This window comes from Acipenser ruthenus, chromosome 13 (assembly GCF_902713425.1).
Source record: "Acipenser ruthenus chromosome 13, fAciRut3.2 maternal haplotype, whole genome shotgun sequence".
In the NCBI taxonomy this organism is placed as follows: Eukaryota; Metazoa; Chordata; class Actinopteri; order Acipenseriformes; family Acipenseridae; genus Acipenser; species Acipenser ruthenus.
The window spans coordinates 24,457,029-24,485,017 of NC_081201.1; the positions used below are offsets into that span (position 1 = coordinate 24,457,029).

Consider the following 27,989-nt stretch of genomic DNA (forward strand, 5'->3'; position numbering starts at 1 on the left):
TATTTTGTTTTAAGGATTTTAACTATTTATTGAGCATGAACTTGATGTACTTTTGCTAGAAAAAAATGTTTGACATTCATTTGTGTGTATGTTTATGTAGTTTTTTTTTTTTTTAATAATGTAGGCATTTAAATCTGCTGTCAAAAAAAATTCTAACCAATGAAAATACTGCTGTGTAGTGTTTTAATGTCATTTACACAAGAAACCCCTTTTTCAAGACAAATGTCATATTAGGCAATTCATGCAAGAACACAAGGAGTCAGACAGTTTGGGCCAATCCTTTTTTTTTTTTTTTTTATTTCTTTTTCTATAGCAGTATTACTATACAAAGTGGCATCTCATTAAATATATTTTATATTGTATTGTACCACAAGCAGAGATATGTCTAGCATGGGATACATTTTTGTTATTCCACTTAAGTGGATTAACATGCTTCCCGGGACTATTTTCAAATGTATCTTTGCTTACATTCCAATCCAGTGGTGTGCTGCTGAAACCGACAGACTGAGCTCCAGGTCCTAGCTAAAGACGGCTGGCCATAAACAGGGTTTGAAATTAATCTACGTCGAAGCATAGTCTGTTGACAATAAAAAAAATCTGCCAGGTAAAATAAACCCTGAATTAGTTGATTGAATATAAAAAAAAAAAAATTACAAATTTCATTATTTTAAAAAATATACTTGTAGTTTGTGGTATATAGTTTTTATTCGCATTAGGAGGATGTCCTTACTGGGACAACCTCCTGCGGTAAATAAAAAAACATATACGACAAACAATCATTCAGTATCCTCTATTTATTCAGGAAGAACCCTGTTTTTAAATCATCAACACTAGTGGATGTGTAATATCCAATAGAACCTCATTATGGTGTTATACAGAAGAACTGGTCTTTTCAGGTAGGTATCACAAGGGAAAAAGCTTATTTAGTTGCACATCAGAAAGTTTGTCTGATTGAATGATAAAATAAGAGTCCTCACCTCTATGATGCAATGTATTTCTCCTAGTACTTCAGCACAAAATATCAGCTGCAGCAGTTCAAAGAGGGACGATACCATACATATCGAGTGTTATCCTATACATATTGCTCGAAAAATAATAATTATAAACTACAACTAGTTTTCATGATGTTTTAATGAAGAGCCCAAGCTGGCTCAAAAACATCTTTCCTCAATTATAAACATAATCAAAAACAGTAAATGCTCAATATTTTCTCTCAGAATAGGACAAATTATATTAGACACACTGTAATTGTTTAGAGTATTACTATAGGCCCCTCTGAGTGCCAAGTTTATGAAAATCAATCCTTTAAATTAGACCTACTCCTGAATTGATCCACACATCTTCAAACAGTATTAGAGTCGAATATACAAAATTGACATGTTTTACAAGTATTTACATTTATTACGGTTCTCAGTGTACATAGTATAAACATTAACAGTGTTTTACAGTACACTGTAGTGTAAGCCAGTAAGGGCACATCTTAGGCACTTATTCAGATGGAATTTAAAAAATATATATATTTGCTGAGCTATTTTCCCTGTGTTAGGAAATACTTTAACCTACTGATAGAAAGAAAAAAGAAAAGCATTGTGTGGTACACATTATGTAAATATCAATTGTAAAAGATTTAACTAAAGCATAAAAAAATATAAACATGAATTTGGTTATCCAGTGCTGTTGTATTCTCAAGAGAACAGTAAACAGACCTATATTTTCCACAGGGATTATTTTAAATTTATATATACAGTACGGTGTGATTTGAAACCACTAAAGTAAAAAATGTCAACAAGACAGACATACAGTTAATAGAAAACTAAATCATTTTTAGATCTGTACAATATTACATCCAGTAAATTGATCTGTAAGCTAGTGTTGAAATGTTAGGGTTTTTTTTGGGACCTATTAAAAATATGACCCAGAAGCACGTAGCATACCTGCCTTTTGACATTTGAAGAGGATATTTTTAAATCAGCAGTTTGTCTCCTGGTAAATAGATTTAATTACTTGCCTTTTTATATAAAGCCATGTCCTTTCATTTCCATAGCAGTGGACAACAATGTAATTTTTAAACATTATATGTATTACAGGAATGTTGCTGCTCCTGCAAAATGAAGCTTTGCGTCACCTGAGTTATGTCTCAAAGGTCACCATCATGCACACACACTATATGTTCACAAGTCACAAACAACAGACACACACTCACATTATTCACCCTACAAATACAAGGAAAATGCTGACTGCACAGACAAAGAATTTCTTCACATTCCATTTGACCAAATAATTTAAACATAAGAATAATAAAGTAACTGTAATCCAAATACCAACAACACAGAATTGGAAGACATCTATCTATCAATCTTCTGAGTTTGTCGGCAACCCCATAAAACTGATTACATGAGATTTAATTCACCAGCACTTCTGCATTTCACATTAAGGAATATTGTGCCAATGTTAAAGAAAAAATAGTGTCTGTTTTCACAATGGCTTTTCCAGTGCTACAGGAACCAAATAATAATATTAAAAAATATATATATGTATGTATTTCAACTATCACATATAAACTGATTGCATGACTGGGTATTAATGAACAGGCCTATCTTTGCAGACATCCTCATTGTCTTTGTTGGTTTAAAACAATGTGTTCCAGTCTCTGGTCGCTTCCATGAGATGCCGCTGGCTGTGCCCTATCCAGTCCTCCTGGTTTGTAAAAAGTCTGCCACAAAACCAACAGCTAAAGGTAGATTTCACAGAATTGTTGGAGGTAGAGTTCACTACTTTATATTTATTCCTGCTAGTCTTTTTAAGTTTTAATTTCAGAATGTATCTCTCCTTCACAGGACTTACAGGCTTAACCTTCCGTCCTCGAATTGACCGGAAGTCCTGTGATGTTGCCTGAGGATGAGAGTCGCATTCCAGTTCAGAAAGAGCATCTATTGTTCTTTGCGATAATGCTACCTTTAATACATGTCCTTTAAACTTGTTAATTGTCCGCATTACATTAACTACTTCAGGGACATCTGCGTCTGGGTGATTAAGAACAACTACTGGCTGGTTTCTTCGTGGGCATTTTGTGAGCTGTGAAGGACTAAAGGGCACAAGCCTCATTGTCCTTTCAATGTCCTTTGGCACCGTTCTGCTAGTGTCGTGCATTACAAGTTTATCTTTTTCATTTTCTTTCCATTTTGTATTTAATGCTCTCTTTGCCTTTGGTGGCTCTCTGCAGTCTTCCTCAGGTGTTAGTTTCCTTTGCCTCTTTCTATTGGCTTTTGGGAAAATTTGTTTTGGTCGTGGACAATCTTTCTGGAACTCCCTGCTTTTACTAATCACAGCAGACTTGTTTACTTCAGTTCCACTGGCTTGAACATTTGCCAGGGATGAACCTCTAAACAACTGTGCAACTGTAGACATCGGTGGACTTGTAGAATTGTGCAAAGACCCTGACGAAATACTACTCATGGAGAGGTTTGCAAAGGACTGGTTTGATGACATCAGTATATACGGTGATTGTATAGCACCACTTGCCAGAAATATTTGCTGCTGTACCTGTGTAACAGTTCGAAGAACAGCCCGAGACTCATCTGCAGTGAAAGCTGAAACTTCTCTTTTGAATGGATCACCACTGCTGCCAGCTGGTTTCTTATCAGCAGGACTTCTAACAATCTTTAATAAGAAATTCTGTGTACCGCCTCCACCTTTTTTGACTGGTGAATCTTGATCAACTCTTCCTTCCATCTGACTGTTCAAAAGTATGCTCTGTTTAACTGGAGTTATTCGCTTGACTAAAAACGCTTGTCGTCCGCCAGATAAAACAGGATTTCCAATGGGATTAATTGTCACTGGTGTGGCGGGACTTGTCTGTTGAACTTGAGAACACTGGCCAACAGAGGAACTGTTGTGGCCTGAAATACTCATACCCTCTGGTGGTGGTTTCTTGATGAAGAAACATGTTGGTAAGTTTGTTGTCTTTTCTCCAGCAAGTGATGAGATGGAATTTGACAAGATTAAAGAGCCTTGAAGAGGCGTTCCGTTCACAAGAATATGACCTGTGTTGGGGCTAACAGAATTTCCTATTTGTAGTCCAGACTTAGAAAGCACATTATTTCCATCAACATTAGCTGCCCTGTGACCTAAAAGCAGAGAACTGCTATCACCCACAATCTTGGTGACTGCCCCAATTCTTCCATTACTTATAGTAAAGGACAGACCAGTTTGTTTATCAGGTTGTTTGTTTCCAGTGTGCAGAGAAGTTACATTTATTTGAGGAACTGAAACACCTGTAAGTACCTGTAGTCCTGATTGGCTTCCCAGTTGCAGTGGTAATAAAAGTCCATTCTGCGGAGACTTAAGCAAAACATGTTTGTTTCCTTCTGTTAGGTTTGAAGGCTGAAGGATCCTCATAGTTCCAGCAGACAGGTTAAGAGGTCCTTGACTGGATGTACCCATCCTGTCCTTTACCAACTGCTGATTTATTATTGCATCCGAATGCTTTTTGAGAATCTGACCTAGCACATCAGCTCTTGGTGTAGACTTATTTCCACAATAGCTTTCACCTTCAGAAATGTCTTTAGCCAAATCAGATTTCTTCTTCTCGGTTTCAAGTTCTTGCTCTGGGTGGTGGTTAACGTTGAGGTCTGAATGGCTTGCATCACTTTTACTTTGAAAGGAGAACACGGATGTCATTTTTGACATTAAAGGGGAATCTACATCATCTGGAGTTTCATCCAAAGCATCAGCATGCTGTTCAGAATTCTCTTCTGCAGTCAGAATAGCTTTATCTGTTTCTTTTTCATTCTCCGATTCATTTTCTACAGAAGACTGTTCTGCGTTGGTAGACGCCTGTTCAACATCTTCAATGATAACCTCATTATTTACATCACAGACTTCTGGAACCAAGTCCCCAGCTATTGTGTTCCCAGACGGTAATTCTTTCCTATCTTGAAAATCATCTTTATCATGCAACTTCTGAAGCTCTGAACTCTCATCTTCATTTTCTTCTGCATCTGGAACGGTCTCAGAAAACTCACTGCAAGCCTTGCATGTATCTTTGGAGTAGTTGTGGAAACTGAAAACTTCTTGGCTTGAAGAATTATGAAGGCATTTATTTTCATTCTCTGTCACAATGTTTTCCAAAGAACCTTCTGATGACTGTTTGTGTTTAGAAAGCACTGTTTCCTGTTCCTGCTCGGTTTCATTTGATAGCAGAGCAGCAGAGGATGGTTGGTCATTCTGAACAGAAATTTCACTTACAGAAAATATATTATTCCCAGCTTGCACTGTTGCATCCATGTCTGTACATGCTTCTGAGGAGAAACTCTGACTTTGGACTTGCACTTCATTTTTTGCATGGTCTGAAACTACATTTACTGTAAGCTTTCCTGGGGTGCTCCCCAACTCCACAGTCTCTAAACATCCAGATAATGAACCAGACAGAGAAGTTATTTTAGATGTTGCAGACTCACAATTTTCAGCATTTGGATTGCTGTTTCCTTGCACTTCTTCATTTTGCACTTCAATTTGTTGATCTGTTTTTTCAAGGGGTTTCTCTTGCAAAGGGCCATTTGCATCATTTTCAGAGGAAGACTGCAACTTTGGGGTAGAAGAGTCTGCCTTAGATGCTGGTATTACCTTGAGCACTAGGTGACGTTTTCCAGCTACCATCTTGAACCCCATAAATTTAGTGGTACAATTTGGTGGAATGGATATTTTATTTTTCACCATTAGCAGAGATGATCCATTGATGCCTGTTTTTATGAAACCTCCATTAGAATTTAAAACTCTTTCTAACTGTGAAGGAGTAGGCAGGGGTACAGATACTGGGCGTGTAGGGTGTTGATCATTCCTTTTTGTTACAAGCCTTTGTTGAACATTGTCTTTTTCACTAACCACAGTTCTCTCCAAAAAATGTTGCGTCTCTTGTAAAGTCTGTTCTGGACTAGACAGTCTCCCACATTCATCTAGAATACCTCTTCTTAGTGAATGCAGTGCTTTAGTCTCCCAATTTGCTTCCCTTGATGTTCCAATTGCTTTCCTAGGCAATAAAGGCATCAACCCTGTTGAAGCATTTGCCAATTTTTTTGTGCCGTCTCCATTTTCCTTCCACTTGCACTTTTTTTCAATTTGATCACTATGTAAAGCGGTCATATGCTTTAGAATATAGTCTTTACGTATTGCCCCATAGTCACAAAACTGACAGTAAAATGGAAATGAGCAAGTATGAACTACAAGATGTCTCTGAAACTCTCCTTTTGAATAACAGACATGCGAGCATTTGTCACACTTGTACTGAATTTCATTATGCCTATGTATGTGCTGTACAAAGGTTCCTACATCTTTTGTGGAGAACTTGCACTTTTCACAACTGAAATGGCCGTTTACACTGTGTTCAATATTGAAGTGCCGAGTAAGCTGCAGTAAAGGGTAATGAATGCCATCATTACAAACATCACATCTGACCATTGTATCACGGTGTGTCAGCCGATGTTGCTGAAGTATTTGAAAGTCATAAGTGGAATAATTGCACATGTTGCAAGGATAGATAGGCGTATATCCCTCATGTTCTACTTGGTAATGTTTCAAGAAGTCATTTGGACTAAACCGAACATCACTCTTGCATAAAGAACACCTGAAATTTAGTATTTTGGGATGAACCTTCGCCTCTTCTATGGGTTTTTTAGGTTCTAAATGCTGTGCATTGCAGGTTTCTGTTACTTGGCTTTCCTTTCCAGATGTATTCCTTAAAGATTTTCTTGCTGTCTGCACTCTGCCTCTTGGTTTGTCAGATGCCTCGCTTGTTTCTTGACAAAGACTTTGATCCAGAGTACTTATTCTTGGTAGTACAACTTTAAGATGTTTCCACGCAGGTTGACAGTGCTGCTGCTGTTTAGCTGCAGCTCCTGACAGCTGTGAGTATGAAGCGGCACTTTTCTCTTCGCCTTCCTCTCCATTTTCACAGTTTTGTGTTGCAGCAGTGTTTGTTTTGTTATTTTCTGGGTGTGTCTTCTTGTCTGGTTCCATGTTTAGTTTCCAGGTATCTACAATCAGAACATAAACATTATATCAATTATAATACCTGCACCCAGTCTTGTATTTTACAACTACTATCAGAAATATCCATCTTACGTTTACAATGAAAAAGGCATAATCACTATCATTCTGTGCACTGTATTTTAACCTGTTTACTGCATGTTAACAATTGCGTCAAACTGTATTTATATAAAAAAAAAAAAAAACATTAAAACATCTACATTAGCCTATTAGTTTTACACCCCCATATATTTTGTAATATTGATATATTAAATGTTTTATTTTTTTAAATTACAGAATCATAAAATATATGCAGAACACAACAATATGTTTCATATTACAACCAAAAAAAAACAATAACTTCAATCAAACTGCCAAAACATTTCTAAAAAAAAAAAAAAAAAGTCATAATCATTTGAGTATACATTTGGTCCCTTGTTTTCCAAATGAACTGTTACAGTTTCCCATATGAAGAGTGGTATACAAATATCTATAAAGCTTTCTGGGGTTTATTTTAATAGCAAATGTAAACAATGCAACCCTCAAATCCAGCTTAATCCTCCTCACCCCCTTAACTCATTCAGCCAGGCAATGTGGATTTCAAATGTTGACGTTGCTGCCAATACCATTTCAATGGGTTTTCCCGGTTAAAAATTCTAATCTGTAGTGCAACACAGAACACATCCTATTGACCTTAACATATCTAAAGAAACATTCAAACAACATAAAAACCACAAACAGACAGCGCTTTCCAATTGTGCCTAAAGTGGATAAAGTAACTTATTTTTTTAAGGTAAAGGTGAAAAATTATTTTATAAAATATATTAAAGGGCTGTACACACATGATTATCCCTTGTTTATTGTTGAAACTTTTAGAAATAGAAAAAAACCACCAGTGGGGAAGTTGCTCATCTTAAGACACAATTTTAAGAAATATCCTGTTTTAAAAAAAAAAAAAAAAATTATTATTATTTTTTTTTTAACAAACGTGTAGTTTTCTTTCAATTTGAAACCAAAGGTAATGGTGAAAGCAGCAGTAACCGAAGGAACACTTATGCATTCATAAACCTGCTCCCGCCACTCTGAACCTGTGCTGGAACCAGCAGGTTGGACAGATTAACCAATCAAAATACTGAACACAGGGAACCAATGAAATGTTTCTGATTGAACAGGTTAGAATCCAGCAGCAGACATTATGAATTCAGAAGACATTTTAACAGGAAGACCTGAAGCATAACTGATGTGAAACGAAAATAGATATGTTAATAAAAATATCAAAACAATCTCAAATATGTTGAAAAAGATACTGAAGCAACACACAACAAAGCAGAATGCTAGGGAAAGTAGTGAATTGTGTTTTAGGGCATTTTTCATTTACATGCCAATATTCAAAGACCAAGACTAACTTTTTTTGTTCAGAAATTGTTCAAATAAGTACGTTTGTATAATCACCACAACCTTAAGTGTTATTTTGTTAAAAGGGGGCCCTTCAAATTACCGGTTTCCTATATATTTTGGCAGTTTTTAACAGGCAAAGTGAGTGAAAAGTCCTCACGACATGTTGCTTAAAATTAAAAGATTTTGCATATTTGTGTAGCTATATTACTGAAATTGGCTTCAATCATATTCTCCACGTACATTTTACAATTATATATTTTTGTTCTCTTTGTTGTTTTTAAAGGGTTATGTCCTAATCAACATGCCAATTTGGAAAAGTTTTTATATGAAATACATTATATAAAATACCAAAAAATATATAATAAAAAGAGGTATAATTAAGCAAATCATATGCAACTAGAAACATATTAGTTGGACATGTTGGTGAAGCTCTTGTGTCAGTGAAGACACCTGGACCTTTAAAAATGTATCAAATAAAAAGAATGCAACATCATATTTAGTCATTGTGTTTTCTTGCTTGAACTTTAAGAGCTTCGTCACTGGTGCACAAATGAGCATCTTGCGTTTCTGAATTTTCCTCAGTGTGATTGTGTCCTTCTTTCCAGGACACACTGTTGTTGTCATCTCTAGATAAAAATGTGATGTCCATTAGCCTCTTGATTTTGTATATTTATTTCCACTTTCTCTTTCTGTTTGTTCGTTCTTGCATCTCTGTGACAAAGTTTTATGAGCAGAACATACCAGTCTGTACTTCTTCAGAGTAGATCATCTGAAACTGAACTGATTCTTTGTTGATCTTCCACCACTGTATTGTGCGAGTAGTTGCTTCCTTACTTCATTGTTAACATGACAGTGCTTCAAAAATCTCTCGTTCCAGGTGAATAGGTCAACTTTAGACATTTTGTTTTTATTTTAAATTCTGTAGTATCTCTTCCATTTTTCAACATCCCATTTTACATTTCTAAGTTGTTCCTCCAGTATATTCACCTTCTGTGCTTTTTCCAGTGTCTTTTTATACTTGTATTTGGCTCGCTTATTATACTTTTGGTTATCATTGAAACCCACTGATGATGTTGGTGTCTCTTGTGATCTTTGCTCTTCCTGTTTAATGGGAGCTCTGTCTTGCATTTCAGGAATTCCTGCAGAAAGGTGGAGTGACTGGTAACTGTTCCTGAAGTCTTCCTTTAGCTTCTCTGTACTGTCTCTTCTGTAACCTCCATTTCCTTTGGAAATGCCTGTGTTCCCGTCTGTCATTTTGCTAATGTCCCTGTAATGCTTCCTACTTCTTTGTCTTTCACTCTTTAGATATGTCACTCCCTTTCTTTCTCTATACCTCCTGCATCTTTCAGTATTTGTCAGCTTACTGGTACTCTTGGCTGGCATGATGACTAGAAAGATAGATAACTTGTGTTTGCTTTTCTTTACTGGCAAGGCTAGTAATGGTAGCTTAAGACACACAAATATTCTTGGAGATTCCTACATTTCCAAAGTTCAAGCTACATACACATTACACAAAATATAGGCGTAATTTACAGTTTACGCTAGTAAAACTTGATTTCTAATACAGTGCATCAGAAGCACAAACAGCGAGACAAATAAAATGGCACAAATTGTAAAGCACAAGCAGTGGATAGATATTTCCGGGTATAGAATATAACATTGTATTTAAAATTGCAGTTAAGAAACTTTACAATGTTTAGTTTTCACAATTACAAATGCAATGTTTGTAGTTATACAGCTTACTGAAGACTATTAAAGACTTCAGGAAAAATGTCTGTATTTCCCCTGTGTTCTATGCGTGTTGGTAAAGACATTTATAAAGTCCCCACACTGAGGTTTCATGTAAAACATGACAATTTCATGAAACCCAAGACAGGCCTTACTTCAGCACCTGCTGTTGTCCCTCAAGGGAAAGCTGACCTTGGTCACCCCAATAAAAAAAAAAAGTATTTAAACAACATGGGTCTGCGCAAACTTATGGCAAATGATTTTAGGACTGAATGTCTTCACCGACAATGGACAACAATAAAAATGCTACTGTAAAATTCAAAATAATGACAAGATTAATAAAGAATAATATGTCATACTTAGCTTGCTTTGTTCACTGAAGAATGTTTGTCATCAGAAGAAGAAAAAAATGTTAAATGAATATAAAACTACACTTTGAAATGTTATTTGCAGAGCAAGAGACACATGTCGGAGAAGACATTTAGGTGTAAAGTAATCCAAAAAAGGAAAAAATTGTTTATTTTGTTCAAAATGGTTTCCCCAAATAAATCAATTTATGTTGTTTGCAAAAACATATTTGTTTGTGTACTTTTTTTGTTCAACTTGAAAGAAAATTTCTAAGGACAGATTATCGTCGAATTCAATGAAAAATACCCTTTAAACCCTACGGCCTGTTCAGTAACACAAAGTTGTTTGCGTCTAGTTTTGTGAAATTAGCAGCTTTTTTCTCCTTTCAAAAAATAGGAGTTGATTAAAGACTGGAGTAAACAATTTGAAAATAGAGTCCACATCTCTTACACAATGATAGACACCCTACACACAACATATTAACTAGTTTTTAAGATTAAAAGAGTCTCCATAGTATGTTCTACTTCAATCAAATTACAACAAAATGTCAGCAGGAACAAAAAGCTATTTATATTTATTTTGAAAAATTAGACCTTTATAGTGGACTTGTTGGTGCCAGTTTCAAGTTTCAGATTAGAATTTGTTTCCATATTTATCAAGATAATCTTTACTTACTTTTATATTTTCCTTTCTGAACACTGGAAACATCCAGTTTTCTTTCAGCTACTCCCCAACCTATAAACAGAACACAACATAAATGTCTTTAATCTTTTCTTTGTTTTTTCTTATAATCTGTCATATTGTGAACAGCATAACTAACTACTGTACACTAAAATATGCATATGGTTATACGGTAAAACACTGCTTTTAATTTATCAAAGAAACAACAAATTTTGGAAGCCTATTTCTTTTCATCTATAAAACTGGATTGCATTTCCACGTTTGTTTACTTTGAAGTGTTCTAAAGTTTGCTTGTTCAGCTACAAAAAGGCACAAGTAAACCTCATGTTACTACTTTATGAAAAAGTGTCGATGGCCACTGTTTACTGTGATGAAACGGCAATGTCAAGGAATAAAAATAAATAAATAAATAAATAAAATGCAGTGTCAACTTTATGTACTATTTATTTCAGGAACAAACCAAACGTTTAACTTGAACTGCTATTTGGCATTCTTTTGGTTTGTAGTTAATTCACTGGGGTAAAGTAAGGCCTACACAACGAATTCTTTACTCCTGGGATATCTTTTTTTACTTTAACGTGTTTCACATTGTAACATCTTGCTGTAAAATAATGCCCCCCTGCTGCTATGCTGCCTCTGCCCGTGTTCTGAGCAGTATAATACTTTTAGAAAACGAACAAATATCCAAACAAATATTTAAATTATAAACATGAAAATCCTGTGTTCACCCCAGCACTAATTATATCCCTATAATAATACACAATTCTGCAAAGCCTTTTTAACTGAAAAAAATGAATGTGGTACATTTTACCAGTAAGGTATGAATAGCAAAAATAATTCAGTAATGGTACTTGTAAGGGTGAAATAATCCCATTGCACAGCAGTTTGCCAGTCCTGGGTTTATTTTTAAAATCGCAGTGCTGTAAAACTGCTAGGACCCAAGTGCCTACTCGAATGACCGGGGTGACTCAAAACTAAGAGTGTGATTGTACTGTTGTTTTTTATCACTTTATATTTCTTAATCATGCAATTATTAATAAAAAGCGTGCATTCACACTACATGCTTACTTTAATATTTAAATAGTACTGTTTCTTACTTGACAATTTTATGTAGAACTATTTTAAGGGATTGATTTTCCAAGCATATTTTCTGTTTTCACTTTTATGGATGTCATTACAAATCATTCATCCTGTCTGGGTTTTTTTTATGTTTTAGAAACAATTTGTGTGGAACACCATCTGTTGAGTATTGTTTGCCATCAACCACTGAGCCTTTGTCTCCTGAGGTTTGTGTACATCTCAGGTCCAGCCTGTTATAGTTATATTGAGTCATTGACTGACTCAAACTGCTTAAGAGGAGTCATACAGGGTTTACTCAAAAAAGTAAACTTTACCATAAGCATTACAACTATTTCCAACAACCATGTATCAACTTAACCAATTAATATTTTGGAGCTTTTCCAACAATCATATTCAAATAATTACAAAAAGATTATTCATTGATGACTGTTTATTAATTAATGTAAAACATACTAAAAAAATTGCCCAATAGTTTAATCTTCTTCCAAACCATACATTTGGTTCTACCTGCAGCAACAGGAGGTTAAGCAAAACATGATCAAACTTTATTTAGACTGTAGCTCAAAATCTTTTTTTTATTACCTTTATCTTTTTACAGAAATACCTGCTGTATAAATATGATTTTTTTATCACTGGTTCCTAATGTATCTGTTTATAAAACTATTTGCAGCATTGCAACTTTAGTCTTGTGAATCTATAGGTTTCAAAAGATATAGTAACACTGTTTGTAAAACCAATACATTTAAAATGTTTTAATCTTAGCTGCATCACTTAAAATTCCCAGAAGCAATCAATGCATGTGTATGTCGATATTACAATGTAATACACTATTCACTTGAATTTCACCCAGTTGTATAGGAAAGACATAATTTCTCAAATGCAAAACGTTCTTTGTTTTAATTTCAAGATATAAACACAAAAATGACGTGTCTTATAGAGAACAACGTTTGGGTTTCTTAAATAAAAAAAAAAATGAAACAGTTTTACAACATTTTGCAAACGGGCCTCCTCAAAAAATCGACTGTAATATTTCCAACTTGCAAACACTGGGCGGACGTATACATCCTTTCATGCCGTAAACTGCGAGTTCGTCAACTGTTGCTTTAAACAATTTACTAAAACATTCATGGTATCTGGAAGTAATTTACAATGTATTATTGTTTCTTTAACTAAATCAAACAGAGTGCTTTAAAAACTTCCCTACTTTAGACTTAAACTGGAACTATTTGTTTGCTGTCTATACTACACGTCCCCCCACCCATGCGCACAATAAAGTAAATAATAACGTATTTAAAATACACAAGTCATCAATTCTGTTTGGCGAAAAAAATAAAACTTGAACAAACCTATCTCATAGTCTCACCTAGCTTCCAAAACACGTTTTAAAAACCAAATACTTTTCTTGCAATTACCTTTCCTTCCTTGCTAGCTTTGCAGGTCACTTACAGCGGCCATGACAGTTTCATCCGGGAATCTCTCAATTTGAGTGCACTGTTGTGTGATTGTTTGGGAGACTCAAGCGGAGGAATATGGATTACCTGAAAGCGCCCTAGTAGAAGGTTACTTGTTTTGTCTTTGCTTCTGACTCTAAAGCTTAAAACGTTAATGCTAGGTTTGCTCATTTACTTTAGAATGTTATAAGCTTCACTGTTATTTGCTATTAGTATAAGCCCATAAACAACTGTCGAAATCAAGGCTTTGTAATGTTTCATTTAAAAAGAACTGTGTAAGGTGGATATCATCATATTCTAGTAGTTTTGGTTGCTGCTGCATGGTCAACTCAAATTCGTTTTTCAATATAGTATTATTTATTGGTAGCTTTTTAGGATTTTTTTTTTTTTAATAAATTGTTCTTACATTTGAAGAACAAATCCTTTATCACCTTTTTATTATTTATTTCCTCATCTTGTTTTAATAAAAGTCCCCCTTATGATGAATGGAGGCTATTTTAGGCAGTTAATGCTACAGCACCCCTCTTGTAACCTGAGGTAATATTCCTAAAATCTTGGTGCATATCTTGTGATGCCACTACTTGCTATTTTTATTTCTACAACAGCAGTTACCAATCAACACTTTGATATCACAGTGGCAGAAGGTGGTATGGCCATGATTTCCATTTCCCCCAAAATAGTGTTTCACCTGCACATGCATTATAATCAAGGAAGAGTGTTTATTAAAGGTGTAATAACTACGGCTTTAACACTAGAACCGCCGCGGGATTAATGAGATTTAAAATGTAAACGAATCTGCGTACTGTCAATGCAATACGGTTGTCTGTTTAAAAAAAAAAGGACAACTGCATTGCATTCACAAACGAAGATTCATTTACATTTTAAATCCAAACCCGTCAAAATGACTACCGTGGCGGTTCTAGTGTTAAAAAAAACTCTTTAGAGGAAAGAGAATGTTGTTTAAATACTTTTTATATCTTTCAATTGTAAAAATGTGTAACTATGAGGCCACGAAATATAAATTGTTGTGGTTTCACAATATATAAATTGTTACTCTGAATTCTTTCTCAGCTACATACAGTACATTTAAAAGAGAAGTCAAGTTGAAATAAAATAAAAGAATGATAAGGTATGCAGAGGCTGTGGATTGTAACCATATCACCAAAGTCTTGCAAGCAGATCTTTTTTTACTCTGCAGTGTTTTGCTCTTTTTTCACTTATAAATTGTTTCAATTATTTAACACAGTCGTCAGGTGCTCTGAAAAAGCTGTTTTATGTTGCTATTTCAATAAGGTAACGGCGGTGTAATTGGCAGAGGCATTGTGTTTATACAAACCATTTTTATCTGAGGTACTGTTGAGCTGCATGCATGCTTTTAAATGTTTTATTAAATGTTTTTGTGTTCCATACTGCATAGTAACAACAATGGGAAGGGCTAAACTTATTACATCTTATGTCATTTGTTTGTATAAAGTAGAGGTATATACTTGTATAGTTGTCACTAGAAAACAGTTGGAAGTCTAGACAAGTCTAACTAATCCTTGATAAGATGTATTACGGCTTTAAATGTCACATCTGGTGCAGCACATCAATTCTCTGAACTCGTCATTAAAATCAGACAATTCACGGTTCACATGGTTGTTGTTAGTCTTTGTTTATTCCAGCTAGGTCTACACATAGCCATTGAAGTTTTGTAAGTTTTGATATCTGTTATTATTATTATTATTATTATTATTATTATTATTATTATTATTATTATTATTATTTATTAGCAGACGTCCTTATCAAGGGCGATCTGTGTTGCCTTTGTCATAAAAGGTCCTGAAAAAACTAGGCAAGCAAATTTCAAACTGCACCAGTACCTTAAAGGAATTCCAACCAGTTTTTACAAATTAATTTCAACCAATGTCTTCCTGTAATTCAGACTTGTTTAACTGCTTCCATGCCTTGTGACCTACAGCACAGGAAGTGATTAGGCACCAAGATGCAGTAATTTCAACTTTTAATTGGCTCATTCTGAACATATTAAGCACATATCCAAAATAACTGCACAACAAAAGGAGTGTTAGTGATAAAGTGTAATGAAGGTTATGACAGTGGATTTTGAAGTCTTGGTTGTAACTGTATTTGTTATTGCTGTGTTTGTAAGAAGCTTGTGAAGCAGAAAGGTGTTAACCTTGTATATTTTGAAACATTTAGAAACAAAATTAAATGAAATAAAGAACCTGGGATTGTTTTTCTATAGAGAAAGATGATTATAAAACAGAATACAAAATGTGGAATGACAAAAAAAATCTATTTAACAAAGTATAAAAACATTTAATAAAATGCTGTAATATATGTTTTGAAAAGTACGGTATGGAATAAAAATGGGAACCAAAGTTTTAATGTAAATTAATTTTGTTTATTGGCATTTGCATTTGAACATGCAGATATTTCAAAGCCAAATCAGTTAATAAATCAGTTCTGTGCTGTAGCTGTTTCACTCCAATAGTCTCGCGCTATATATATACAGTATATATATATATATATATATATATATATATATATATATATATATATATATATATATATATATATATGTATATATATATATATATATATATATATCAATTTAAAAAAGATATTCACCACAAGATAGGGGACAAGTGATAATGCTATTAGTTCTAAAATGAGATTAGAAGTGTATTTGATTTTTTATTTTATTGTTGTTTTAATAATAAAGAAGATGAAGTGTTTCTAATTATATGCAGTGTACAAATTGCTGAAGAGCAGTGAAAAGCTACTTGTGGGATCAACCTGTAAAGTTTTGAAAGCTACAATATGAAAAGGTCAGCAGCAATATAAGGCTACAACTTCTGGTATTAATTTGCTTTTCTTTGGTTTGTTTGTTTGTTTGTTTGTTTTTTGTCATTGGCCTAGAAGTGAAGTATGTGGAATTTGTATATTTTAATTTATTTTTTTCAACATGTTTTAGTATCTGGTGTTACTATTCATAACTTATATACAGTTTCACTTTTGAAACCTTGAAAAAACAGTTTGAAGTTCTTGACACGCTGTCATTTTACAAACTAACAGTAACACACCTGTCATAGATAGATTATTTATCGACTTTCTAATAAAAGAACAGTTCTCAATGTGATGGATTGAAACGTATACATAGATATCTTAATTGTTGATGATACATGCCATTAGGCTAAGTCTTTTGACCCAAGCTCTGTATATTGCTTTAGTTCTTCCAATCAGACGTTCAATATAGATGCGTTAGTATGTAAGGCCATCCGGGTCAAAAACGGGTACTTTAGTACGTGTGTCAAATATTTAGCCTAGTGGCAATCAGAATATGGAAACCCATCAGGGTCAAAAACGTGTGCTGTTAGCACACATTGCAAATAAATTACTACGTGCAGTACTGTGATACAATACGCGTTCTATTAACTACACGTAATATTTTTATTACACGTACACATTTGGGCCAATCAGTTCTTTAGAAATGAAATAAGAGCCAATGAATTTAAAGAAAATAGTACGTGTTCTAAATGATCCAATGAAAAGTCGCCTCACATTTTCCATGCTCTTTCAAGTGATCAGGGAATGTGAGCCTTTCCAATTTTTTAACTTCTGTTTGTACAATGTTTTTGTTTTTTTTATATGCTTTTACTTTTACTATTTTTTTTTTCTGTCATAAAACTTCCAATAATCGCTGGGTCTTTTTTAAACGGCGAGTTACAATGCGGATCATATACTGGATGTGGTCTTTTTAGTGGATTGTATTATTTTTATTATTATTAACAGTGGTAGATGCAATTCAGTTTTTCAACGCAGATTCCTTCTTCTGTTTGTTCATGTTCTAACGTTTTGCATATACTTGTGTTATAAAATAAAACTGTTACTTAATACCCACTGACACAACCTTTTAACGATGTTGCTGGAATGTTGCAATTTAGTTGTGTTAATGGTATATGGTTGTATGGTACAAGGGTTCTCCATTGCATCTGAAGTAGCCGAAGATGTTAGTGATGTGACATAATAAACGCTGGGTCTCAATAGTCGGCGGAGCTTCTGGCAAATATTGTAAAGAAACGCCCCCGGCGCTATACAAAATAATAATAATAATAATAATAATAATAATAATAATAATAATAATAATAATAATAATAATAATAATAGGTTGTGATTACCCTTAGTCTACTATTTTGGACGATAATAAACAAGGTCCCTGTCCGGGCCAGGACCACGCCACGTAAAATAACAAATGCCAAACCTCAATTTTAAGCTGCACTTAGCAGATGCATGCTTGCAGCGCAGAAGACAATCTTTTGCAATATTCCTTATTTTAAATTGATGTCTTCTTGTCTAAATGATACACCAAATGTTATTACACCAAAGGTTATTACATTAAATGTCAGATTTTTCAACACTTGTTTAAAATTACATATTAATTGCAGTGGGGTTACCACTAAATTAAAGCGATATGAAAACAGGTTGACGCTCCTCTCTGCGGTTCAGGGTCTATCCATCTTTACACTAGACTTTACCCAATGCCAAGTCCATACCGCCATGAATTGGAGGGGTGTGCAGATGTAAAATGACTTTTAATTAGATCATTTATTTACACGTAGTATTTTCTTTAAAATAATTGGTTCTCATTTCATGTTCAGTGATCTGATTGGCCAAATTAGTACATGTAATAATTAGAATTGCAACACGTACTAAAGTCAAATTAGAACATGTACTAAATACTTGAAACGCGTACAAAATAACACGTTTTTTTGGCCCTGATGGCCTTCCATAACCCACGTCCGCCGTACAGCCAATCTTATTGTGCTACACGGCACTCACAAGGTATCTTTAATCAAAGCAGTGGCCGTGTTGCAGAATGTGACAGGGTATCAGGAAGAAATCAATTCATTTTTCATCTCATTGGTGAAAAAATCTAATGAAAGAATTCAAAACGGTTTCATCACAATGTAAGAAGCACGTGATATAGTTTTGCAGGACAAATTACATTTTAAGCACACCTACTGTAAAAAAAAAAAAAAAAAAGAAAGAAAAAAGATATTTAGGTCTAAAACGTAAAAAATATATCCTGAAACAGAAAGATGGTTTAGCAGGTGTTGCTATAACAGCGTAATAAGCTACTCGGTGTAATATGCCTTCAGAATGATCACATAAAAAAATCGTCATACCTCTTAATCATAAAAACGTGTATAAAGGAAAGCAGTCTTTTAACAAATGTTTCAACAGTGTCCTATAGTGATACAAGATGACTAACAAAGATCACGTTCGCTGTCACACCCGTTTCTTTTAGTACAGTATTTGATAAGACCTACAGTTTCATAGAAGGGGACAATATTGCATAGACTGTGGGACCAAATTTCTCGTGACAATGGTAAATGCCAAGTAATATTGTGAAACATATAGGACAACTAACTGCTGCTTTGCATACATCGTATAATATATTTATTAATATGTTTTCATTTTTTAAGATTAACATACTATGTCTATTTTATATACTTTTTGTTCTAAATATTCGACAATATATTGTAGCGATCTCGGTTAACGCAGGCAGGCGCATCACACAGGGCGAAGCAATCCACACGCATGCAGAGGGCGGGCGCGAAACCCCGGACCTTTCGCACTAAGGCACCCCGGGACTCACTCGTCGGACTGTAGCCGGGTGAGCAAGTCCGGGGCGCACTTGAGGCTGGCAGGGAAGAGTGTAGCGTGCACGGGGGAAGGCAGCAGCAGGGCGCATAGGTGAAGTAATCACACACGAAGACATAAGCCCGATACACCCTCCCTCCAACGGAAACGGCACTTTTGTACAGCGGTATCGGCGCTATTTAGTGTGAAAGGTCCCGGGTTAGCGCCCGCTCGCCGCCCTGTGTGTGTGGATTGTCTCGCTCTGTGTGATGCGCCTGCCTGCGTTAAATGAAATCGCTATAATATCCAATATATAAAGCCATTAAAACAGAACTCGCAATGTTGTTAAAAAGTCTAGATATTTTCATCAATATAAAACTCAATCCATCATAGCAGTATTTAAAACCCATGTTAAATTTTGTGTAGAGTCCAGTGTTACAACAGCTTGCCTATGTTGCGACTGCTGCCAATGAGGTATTGTACCTATATTATATATTAGCACCTTCTTGTTTACTTATAGCATAATCATATTTGACATGTAACTTCTACGATTATCTGAGACACCCAACAAATAAATGAGTTACACAGTGTCACTGGGTGTATTTGTTGTTTTGAGATCCACTCCACAGACAGAGGTAACATTTACAATCTACAGGAGCCTCTTTAGTTCAATTCCAGTACACTATTCGTTTTCCTTGTGGGGTGTCAAACTTTTATGTTTCAGTGTTCTAGTGCGGACTTCAATGAATCCCAAACACTGATTGGGCGCCCTGGGATAGACGTGAAGTGTAAGGAATATCCGGATTGGTAAAACTCCCCAGCATGTGTTTCTTTGCTGGCTTTTGTATACAGATACTTTCCACTTTAACAATGGATGAAACAAACTCTGTAGACTGAATAAACTCAAACACGGAGCATTTACCTATTCTTCATACAGAAAAGAAAGAAACATTTTCCCGTTACCCATTCCAGCTTTACACGCGTTAATGTTTTTTCTTTTAACGGTAAGTTTGAGCAGATTTGTATGTTATTATTCTAATAGTTTTATGTTGCTCAGGGATCAACTGGGCTTTACAGTGCCCTGATTATACCGCTGTGGGAAGAGAAAGACAGCAAGTCTTTGTTTAAGGTAATGATAACACTTAAAAGTTAATGAAATATGCTAGCATTATTAGAAACGGTGATAATAGGTGTATTGGTCGACTGCACATCTGTTTCTTAATATTGTATACTTAGCGCAGATCATTCATGATGGGTATGATTGCAGTTGTGTTATGACAGTTTTTTGTGTTAACTTTTATATCCGCATCATTATGTATTTATTTTACTCCACAATTGAATGAAAACGGTTTGTTTGCAATATTCTTGAGTTGTTATGCAAAATTTGCTGAATGAAAGCTAGCTGATCGAGTGCTATGTAAAAAAGGGCAATACCTGCGAATTGCAATGACACAATTAATATAAATAATAAGATTGGTCCTTACGTTTCACAGAGATGACATTGGAAGCTGGTTGTCGCTTACTTATTAACCACCCAATCTAAAAGTTAATTGGGGAAACTGCATCGCTGCAAGTAAGTTTCAACTGCATGAATTTAAGTCCCATTTATAAAACCCATATGAGTTGATTAGAATTGTCCCACACCGAAGGGAGTGTGTGTCGTGTAGATTTAGCACGTAACCAGGTCTTTGCATTTAGATTAGAGGTTTGTGAGAATTGTTTGTTGGGGGGGGGTACATTTTAATAGATCTATGTGCTTACACTTCTGTTTAGTTACAGGCCACTTGCTGCACTTTCTGACGTCCTGTAAACAATGGAGCTGGAGGGGCAATGGTGGAAAGGACAGCTGGCTGCAGACATATTCCAAGCTCTTCGTTACAAAGTATGTTAAAGCGATCAGTTACGTGACTTACTATATACCATCATCTGTCCACATTAAATGTTCCGTTTGTTCTGTGTGTAAAACGTATAATTTTATATAGATCTTTTGAGATATTGCCTTGAACAAAAACAAATCGAACTCTTCCGTATCAAAGGTTATTATCTATTTTTTGTAACAAATTAGAGTTCGTTTAAGGGGGTGGGGGGCAGTTAACAGCTGCCTAAATTCCCATAGCTTGCTTTTCACACTTCGGTGTCAACTAAACGACTTCAAACCAATTGAATAGCTCACAAAACAATTCCGAATTTAAGTAGGCCTATAGTGTTATATAGTGTCCGCACGGTGAGGAATAACTGTTTTCTTTTGCAATTAAACGCCCGTCGCTGTCGGAAGTTAAAGAATGCTTTCTGTTGTTTTTTAAGCGGTTATTCTCCAAGGCTAAATGGTTTGAAAACGCACCGTACCCGTGCTGTGGACAGTGTAATGGATGAAATGCAGGGCGAAATTAAATGTTTACCTCACGATGTTATTTATGTATTTTAAATCACAAATCTTAAAATAGCGACCGTAATTTTGTAAACGATGTCGGCAATTCAATAGGTTATGTAGCCTACTTCTATTATATACCTCCTATATTAAACTGCAGGAGGCTGTATAGTCCAGTGGTTAAAGAAAATGGCTTGTAACCACGAGGTACCCAGTTCAAATCCCGACTCACTGTGTGATCGCGTAACCTCCTTGTGCTCCGTCTTTCGGGTGAGACGTTGTTGTAAGTGACTCTGCAGCATCATGGTGCATAGTTCACACACCCTAGTCTCTGTAAATCGCCTTGAATATAGGCGTCTGCTAAATAAACAAATAATAACAATTCACACACTAAAACGCATCCAGATTTTTTTGTAATTGATGCCACCCATACATGTGTGTTTTCGTAGGAGCTGAAAATGCCTTCTTACAAAGGCCAGTCACCTCAGCTGAACCTGAGACGCTATTTCGCAGACCTAATTGCCATTGTTAGCAATCGGTTCAGGCTGTGTCCACCAGCCAGGCACCTTGCTGTCTACCTACTGGACCTGTTCATGGACCGATATGACATCTCAGTCCAACAGCTTCACGTGGTGGCCCTTTCCTGCCTGCTGTTGGCAAGTAAGTCTTTTTCTGAAATATGTGCATTTTAATAAGAATATTTTGTTTATAAAGCTATGCTGGAAAAAAAGTGAACACAGCATACTTTGCTACAAAATGGCAAGTGTAGGTTTCTGAAAAATAATTCCTAAGGTTTTGGAATATGTGAGCTAGAAATTGAAAACATCTGAAATCATTTTAAAAATATAACAAATCTATTTATATGAATTATTTAAGCACTAAGTAAGTTTACAGAAGGAACTCAGAAAATAACTAATTCAAGCTGCGTTCAATAAAAAAAAAAAAAAAAAGATCCCTTGACAAGTATGTCAGTTCCATACATCCACAGCTGTAAATTCTAAATTAGAGCTAAGGGTATGATGAAAAATTTGATGACCATGATGACATATTAACAGTACATTGAATAAGAATGAACAATTATATGTTTAAGCTCAATTTAATAAGCAATATGAGGTATGTAGACATATGGATAAACAGACAGCCATTTCCATTTATCACTAGAAAATAATGCTCTTATGCTACATAATGTTGGTATCAAGTTTCATGGTAATTTGATCACGATTCTCCATATATATGCAGAAATATGAAAAACATGTGTATGTACAATCGCCTCCACTTTATCCCCTTCTCAAGGGATTTAATCTCCAGAGGGGATGATAATGCACAGTTTGAATGTCATTGAAATATTCATGCTAATTACTGATTTAATAAGGAAATCCAATAATACAAATATTAATCTTTGTAGCAGTAGCACTGCTTTCAGAGATTCATCAAAGTAAAAACAATTATTGGAAATGGAAAAGTTCAACTCAATAATGCTGAGGTGAGCAGAGAAAATGGAACAGAAGCTAATTGAGGGTAGTGTAATGGATTTTAAAATATTCAGGACAACACATTTAATTTGTTTGTGTAATATCTAATTTGATGGTTTCATCATTTTAAGACTAACAATAACGTATACAGTAGCCAATTAGACATGATCTCTCTTGTATTATACATCATGGTTTTTCACATTTTATTCTTTGATATATTCAAGGTAAATTTGAAGACAAAGAGGATCACGTGCCAAAACTTGAACAACTCAATAGCCTGGGATGCATGACCAACATGAACTTGGTGTTGACCAAACAAAGCCTGTTGCACATGGAGCTGTTGCTGCTGGAGACTTTTCAATGGAACCTGTATCTGCCAACTGCTGCCCACTTTATTGACTACTACTTGTCGATTGCTGTTCACGAGACTGATCTCCACGAAGGCTGGCCCATGGCGTGTTTGGAGAAAACAAGATTATACATGGCAAAATATGCTGATTATTTCCTGGAAGTGTCATTGCAAGGTAGGTTCTACAGGCTGTGCTATGTAACACAATTATACAGACTTGTAGATGTAAAAAAAAATCTAATCAAAGGGACAATACAGCTTGAAAAAAGTGTTGAACCAATGTGGATCATCTAATGGTGTTAGAACATAAGAAAGTTTACAAACGAGAGGAGGTCATTCGGCGCATCTTGCTCATTTGGTTGTTAGTAGCTTATTGGTCCCAGAATCTCAACAAGCAGCTTCTTGGAGGATCCCAGGGTGTCGGCTTCAACAACATTACTGGGGAGTTAGTTCCAGACCCTTACAATTCTCTGTAAAATAAGTGCCTCCTATTTTCTGTTATTAATGCCCCTTTATCTTATCTCCATTTGTGACCCCTGGTCCTTGTTTCTTTTTTCAGGTCGACAAAGTCCCCTGGGTCGACATTGTCAGTACCTTTTAGAATTTTGAATGCTTGAGTCAGATCGCCACATAGTCTTCTTTGTTCAAGACTGAATAGATTAAATTCTTTTAGCCTGTCTGCATATGACATGCCTTTTAAACTAGGAATAATTCTGGTCGCTCTTCTTTGCACTCTTTCTAAAGCAGCAATATACTTTTTGTAGCAAGGTGACCAGAACTGAACACTATTCTAGATGAGGTCTTACTAATGCATTGTAAAGTTTTAACATTACTTCCCTTGATTTAAATTCAACACTTTTCATTATACATCCAAGCATTTTGTTGACCTTTTTAGATGAAAACATTTCTGAGTCAACATAAACTCCTAGGTCTTTTTCATAGATTCCTTCTTCAATTTCAGTATCTCCCATATGGTATTTATAATTTATTTAGCAGACACCTTTATCCAAGGCGACTTACAGAGACTAGGGTGTGTGAACTATGCATCAGCTGCAGAGTCACTTACAATTACGTCTCACCTGAAAGACGGAGCACAAGGAGGTTAAGTGACTTGCTCAGGGTCACACAATGAGTCAGTGGCTGAGGTGGTATTTGAACCGGGGACCTCCTGGTTACAAGCCCTTTTCTTTAACCACTGTACCACACAGCCTCCCTTATAATGCATATTTCTATTGCCTGCGTGCAGTACCGTACGCTTTTCTGTATTAAATGTCATTTGCCATGTGTCAGCCCAGTTCTGAATGCTGTCTAAATCACTTTGAATGTCCTTTGCTGCTGCAACAGTGTTTGCCAATGCAAATTTAACAGGTTTGCTTACTATACCAAATCTAAGTTATTAATGTAGATTAAAAAAAACCAGAACACCTAATTCTGATCCCTGTGGTAATCCACTGGTTACCTCGCTGATTTGCATGTTACAGATGGTGGCAGGTATAAAAGGTTGATAATTGAGTAACCTAAAAGTGAGACGAGTCCTGAACAGATAGGTGCTCTGTGTAAATAGAACAAAATGCTGTCTGAGACGATTCACAATCTTGTAGAGGGTCTAAGTCGTCATCCAATCTCAGCAATAATTCTATGATTAATCATTTCGTCATGTATTTTTTTTTTCTTCCACCAGATCATGTGTTCTTGAACTATTCTCCTTCACTAGTCTCTGCTGCATGTATAGCCTCCTCTAGAGTTATACTTCGACTTTCACCTACGTGGCCAACACGACTACATCGACTTTCAGCTTACTCTTGGGATCTTCTTATACCATGTGTGGAACGTCTGTTACTGTAAGTAAGTTTTGTGTACACTTTCCAGAAAGCCTTTAGAAGAAAAAGATATTGATGTGTATTGAATTTCAAAGTTTGAGAGATGAGGCCTTGTCAGTGTGGTGGGGCAGCTTCATCAAATGATTCTCATTCTTGAACATGACCAAATAAATATAGAATACATTTACAGGTACCAAATGTGAAGTGAATATCTCAAAATATTTGAAGCACAAAAAAAAACCTGACAGCCAGAAGTCAAAAGTCAATGTTAAAAACAACACATTTCGCTATAGGAGTTAAAAAAAAAAAAAAAAAAAACCTAGGTATGGTGCATTTACTGAACCAGTGAACACACATGCAGAGTGGCTTCATAATAGCTAACTATATTAATCTATAGGTAAAATCAAAAGTTTTTCAGATTATGCCCGTAAGCATTCTTGAAGTCAATTATTAGTGCATACAGGTCCACATTTTGAGTGAGTAAGAATAGTTTCAGTTGTGACGGGTATACTATGAACTGCAAACTAAGCTTTGATTTATTTATCTTTATGCATGCTTCTTGGTATTCAGTCTTGAGGACTTTTGATAGGGTAGTGTATGATAACAAGATACAAAGGAGAAATGACAAATGGAGGCTATAACTCCTGATTCTTCTTGCTGCTCTAATTTTATATGTTCAATAATGAGTTTGGATTATTGTCTTTCTTGGCTTGAGAGGGAAGATGTAGCTAACAATAGGTCTAGAGCAGGGGTCTCCAACCCTGGTCCTGGAGGGCCGTGTCCCTCCTGGTTTTTGTTCCAACTGTATGCTAAATTAATTGGACCAATTAAGCTTCTAATAAGCACTTAAATTAGTCCAATTAAGTAATTTAGGGTACATTTGGTACAGTTCTCCTTGTTGAAAAAGCAACATTTTAATGAAATGTCATGCACTTTGGGAATGGTCTTAACTGGTATCTTGGTAGTTTTAATACAATTATTGTATTATTCCTATCGGCAAATCTACATATGCCGTTGCTTGAATCTTTAAGAGTGAGAGAACTGTGTTTTTTTTGTTTTTTTGTTTTTTTTCTTATTTTAGTGCACACGATAATGATGTCAAAGAAGCAAACAAGCAAAAATGCCAACAGCCAAGTCCACAGTCTGGTCAGACTGTGTACCAGACACACACCCAGCTGAATGCACCACCTCAGATTCAGCAGCATGTCTCGCAGTACCTGCACCGGCAGCAGCTTCCATATCAACAGCAGAACTGCAAACCAATCCTTTCAACTGGATGTATGCCATCGTACACAATACAGTCCCATCCTTCAACTTTACAAGCCAGCATTCATCCTCATGGGCATGTACAAGCAGTAGCTGGCATGACACTACAAAACTCACTGGATGTGAAGGTCAATGCCCCCTACAATAGGGGCTTCCAAGTAAATGGACACTACACCTGTGCAGCACCTTGCTTTGATAGGTGATCTATGGCTCTGGTACAAAGACACCATAAAGGGGAGGAGATGGGGCGGATGAAGTGAATGATGCAATTTTTTGATAAAGAAGAATTTTTTTCCAAGAATATTTGGTGAGGATGTTGAAGCCAAACTAAGGATGGCTTTGCTTGAACTGTGATCTAGTTACTGCAACTGTAAGAATGTTACTAAACAGATTTTTTTTTTTTATTGAGAAAAACATCCAAATCGTTGAGCACGGTATTCCATGGAGTAAGACGTTAATTTGAACAGTTTGTGCAATATTCCTAAAGTATTTGAATTATGGATTATAGCCTATATTCTTTTTGTTTCGCCAATGTAAGCAATAACGTGTCTAACTTTTTAACCAGGATTATAACATTTTAAAATGAATGTCTGCAGATTGAGATTGGTGAAACACTTTGGTTCAGGCATATACTGAAAATCGCTATCCAAGTCTTGAAAATAGTTCCACCAGTCTTTAGATCAGTATTAGTTTCTAAAAAGCAGCTTGCACAGTGAAATCAAAAATAGGTCCTCATAACCAAAAGTTGTGTTCAGAAAAGAAGCTACCTCAATACACAAATGAATATAGGGCTTTTGAAAAAATGCCCCTTTTTTGGATTTAATATTGGCTTGTGTATTTTTATTGTTTCTTCTCTTGAAGTTTAAGTGTTAATCCAACCTTGCCTTTATGTTTCAGCTTTCATTTGGAGCTTTTTCCCACATGTAAGTATAGCGTCAGGATTATATATTTTTTAAATAGACAGTTTAGATGTACTTGTAGACTTTGCCTTCCAAAACACTACCTCTACAATGAAGCAAATTTGTTTCTACTATGTTAACACTGTCTGTCTTTTTTTTTTTTTTTTTTTTTCAAAGAAACAATTTGTTAAACATATTTTTGCACCATATGTCTATATTAACAACACTGTGTACCTGTGGTTTCTGATGAGAAATCCAAGAATTTCAAGTGCGTTGCTGCATGTTTCTGAACATGGGCATCCTCAGTGAGTGCTGTGCACTTTTTAAAAAAAAAAATAAATGCAAACTTTATCAAAACTTTGTTTTTGTACATTTTGTCGTTTTTTTTCTTCCCCCAAACCCAGTAAGTACGAAATACTACATTATATTATACGACCACCCAAGGTTGGGGATAATTGAC

The 27,989-nt window shown here is 35.4% G+C and overlaps 2 protein-coding genes across 6 annotated transcripts; one reads left to right on the forward strand and one right to left on the reverse strand.

Annotated features, from left to right (window-relative positions):
• Positions 1–53: 53 nt before the first annotated feature.
• LOC117418545 (zinc finger protein 518A-like) lies at positions 54–22,097 on the reverse strand. 3 transcript variants are annotated; one of them, XM_059035787.1, is made up of 3 exons: positions 21,956–22,097; positions 11,173–11,232; positions 54–7,031 (listed from the first exon to the last, which is right to left on the reverse strand). In XM_059035787.1, the coding sequence occupies exons 1-3, from the start codon at positions 22,026–22,028 to the stop codon at positions 2,629–2,631; spliced, it is 4,536 nt and encodes a 1,511-aa protein (XP_058891770.1). In that variant the 5' UTR covers positions 22,029–22,097; the 3' UTR covers positions 54–2,628. The 3 variants fall into 3 exon arrangements, with proteins under 3 accessions (XP_058891770.1, XP_033887598.3, XP_058891771.1); XM_034031707.3 differs by lacking the exon at positions 21,956–22,097 and adding an exon at positions 13,671–13,820; XM_059035788.1 differs by lacking the exons at positions 11,173–11,232; positions 21,956–22,097 and adding an exon at positions 13,671–13,822.
• Positions 20,110–27,886, forward strand: LOC117418608 (cyclin-J). 3 transcript variants are annotated; one of them, XM_059035797.1, is made up of 7 exons: positions 20,110–20,359; positions 20,849–20,928; positions 21,129–21,237; positions 22,173–22,383; positions 23,420–23,719; positions 25,226–25,385; positions 26,446–27,886. In XM_059035797.1, exons 3-7 carry the CDS (start codon positions 21,169–21,171, stop codon positions 26,831–26,833), a joined length of 1,128 nt encoding a protein of 375 aa, XP_058891780.1. In that variant the 5' UTR covers positions 20,110–20,359; positions 20,849–20,928; positions 21,129–21,168; the 3' UTR covers positions 26,834–27,886. The 3 variants fall into 3 exon arrangements, with proteins under 3 accessions (XP_058891780.1, XP_033887687.1, XP_058891779.1); XM_034031796.3 differs by lacking the exon at positions 20,849–20,928; XM_059035796.1 differs by lacking the exons at positions 20,110–20,359; positions 20,849–20,928 and adding an exon at positions 20,965–21,060.
• Positions 27,887–27,989: the final 103 nt, after the last annotated feature.

What these genes read in the sequence shown, in the direction of transcription:
- LOC117418608 (XM_059035797.1), top strand. Translation starts at nt 21,169, where the DNA reads ATGGAGCTGGAGGGGCAATGGTGGAAAGGACAGCTGGCTGCAGACATA. An exon ending in TTCCTGCCTGCTGTTGGCAA is followed by an intron (nt 22,384 to 23,419) that starts GTAAGTCTTTTT and finishes GATATATTCAAG; the next exon opens with GTAAATTTGAAGACAAAGAG. An exon ending in CCTGGAAGTGTCATTGCAAG is followed by an intron (nt 23,720 to 25,225) that starts GTAGGTTCTACA and finishes TTCTTCCACCAG; the next exon opens with ATCATGTGTTCTTGAACTAT.
- LOC117418545 (XM_059035787.1), bottom strand. Translation starts at nt 22,028, where the DNA reads ATGATGCTGCAGAGTCACTTACAACAACGTCTCACCCGAAAGACGGAG. An exon ending in GGAGGTTACGCGATCACACA is followed by an intron (nt 11,233 to 21,955) that starts GTGAGTCGGGAT and finishes TTCTGTTTATAG; the next exon opens with GTTGGGGAGTAGCTGAAAGA. An exon ending in TCAGAAAGGAAAATATAAAA is followed by an intron (nt 7,032 to 11,172) that starts GTAAGTAAAGAT and finishes TTCTGATTGTAG; the next exon opens with ATACCTGGAAACTAAACATG.